The sequence below is a fragment of the Sarcophilus harrisii genome, chromosome 3, assembly GCF_902635505.1.
Source record: "Sarcophilus harrisii chromosome 3, mSarHar1.11, whole genome shotgun sequence".
In the NCBI taxonomy this organism is placed as follows: Eukaryota; Metazoa; Chordata; class Mammalia; order Dasyuromorphia; family Dasyuridae; genus Sarcophilus; species Sarcophilus harrisii.
The window spans coordinates 535,445,451-535,447,577 of NC_045428.1; the positions used below are offsets into that span (position 1 = coordinate 535,445,451).

The following is a 2,127-nucleotide window of genomic DNA, read 5'->3' on the forward strand; positions in this document are numbered from 1 at the left end:
TAAGCAAACTCAAAGCCAAAAAATTTTTGGCATTTATCTCCAAACATACAGAGAAGAAGAGGCAAAATCTATGCCTCGTTCATCAAACTACACATTTCATACAAATACCATTACAAATCTATGTTACAGCATCCTTTCCTTTGTCCATTCTAACCTTTCTTCATTACTGTTGTTCAAAGTCAACATCTTGTTCATTAGTGCATTCAACACTGTTCACAGTTGTAATTACTAAGGTCATCTTTTTCTGTGAAACAATAAATGAGACAAGCTGTTTTTTATTTGTTTGGTCTTGATACCATATATGATGGGGTTCATCACAGGAGGAGCCAGCATGCAGACATTAGCAATCAGAATGTGGACATGAGGTGGGATCTTTTTGCCAAACCTTTGGACAAGAACAGTGAAAATTCCAGGAATGTAGAAAAGGAAGATGACACAGATATGGGAACCACAAGTATTGAGAGCCTTGTGACGAGCTTCCTGAGAGGGGAGGTGAAAGATGGCATGGAGAATCATACAGTAGGATAGAACAATGAGGATAACATCTAGGACGATTGTTATCAAAATGACAAATAAGCCATACCAGATATTCACTCGAAAGCTGGCACAAGCATACTTGGCCAAACCAATATGCTCACAATATGTGTGTGGAAGAAGATTGTTTTTGCAAAAAGGGAGCCTCTTGACAAGGAATATCATAGGGACTATGGTAACAATACTTCTTAAATAGATAGACATAACAATTTTTATAATCACTGAGCGGGTAAGGATCATTGTATATCTCAGAGGGTAACAGATGGCAACATAGTGGTCAAATGCCATTAGTAGAAGAATTCCTGATTCAGCAACGAAGGTGGAGTGGATGAAGAAGAACTGAGTGATACAAGCATTTAGTGATATTCCTCCAGAATTAAACTAGAAAATTGCCAGGGCTTTGGGAATTGTAATGGTGGAGAGTGAAATATCAAGTCCAGCCAATATGCTTAAGAAGATATACATGGGTTCATGAAGGCTATTATTAGTGACAATAATAAAGATCAGGAGACTGTTGCCAAGGAGGGCAATAATATAGCAGGTAAAAAATGGGATTGAGATCCAGATGTGTTGATCCTCCAGGCCAGGAATGCCCAGAAGGTAGAAAAATGTGTGGCTTATGACAGTGATGTTAGTGATGGCCATGTTTAAGGCAGGTCATCCTGTCAAGATAGTAATATCCCAAATTAAAGGATGAGTTTAACATTTCTGATTATTTAAAACATATATAATTGCTTTTTGTATTCACCCAACCACCTGGTCCAGTTTTGTAAATTCATTAATTGGAGCTGAGAAACATATATAGTTTTAATGGTGTCTCTCAAAAATTTTTTAAACTTTTCAAGTCTAAATTCTCCATTTTTTTTTTCAATTCTGCATCTTTTCTTAACTTTTCTATAAAATTAGCCATCCTTTGAAAAAGTAACATTATTAGATTTATAATTAGTGTTAGGCAGATATATGGCATAAGGAAGAGAATGCCTGACCTTTTCTAGACTCATCATCCTGAGTTCAAAAGAAGATTAAAACACTTAACAAGTTGTGTGACCCTGTTTAAGCCACTTAATTCCTTATCTATCAAATGAGCTGATAAAGGAAATGGCAAGCCACTCCAGTTTCCTTTCTAAGGAAACCCCAGATGGGACCATGAAGAGTTGGAAACAAGTGAAATGATTGAACAACAAAATAATAACTATTATCCAATACACTTTATCACAATTAAGATTATGTATATTCATTTAGATTTTATGTCAGTTGGTCTGCACATACTGAGAATTGATATTTGTTCCTTTTTTTGATCCTAATTTCATAATTAATCACTTTGAATATCCAGCATTATATAAGAAATAGAGTGATTGATCAATTTAGTAGATTTGGTGTACAATATGCAACATTATTATAAATGTAATAAGCCTGAAATCGACAAACCCCCAAAATTCAAGTTTTTGTAGGCAAGAACTCATTAATATGCAAAAACCACTCAGAAAGTTGGGAAGGAATCTGGAAGAAAATAAGCCTAGATAAATAACTCATTCTGTACACCAAGATAATGTCAAAATAGGTATATGATTTTGATATATAAACAAATACATA

General features: G+C 34.7%; 1 protein-coding gene across 1 annotated transcript; it reads right to left on the reverse strand.

Moving 5' to 3' along the window:
• Positions 1 to 234: 234 nt before the first annotated feature.
• Positions 235 to 1,179, reverse strand: LOC100933563 (olfactory receptor 52B4-like). Its single transcript, XM_012545436.1, is given in 1 exon segment — positions 235 to 1,179. A coding segment is annotated over 1 exon segment (945 nt).
• Positions 1,180 to 2,127: the final 948 nt, after the last annotated feature.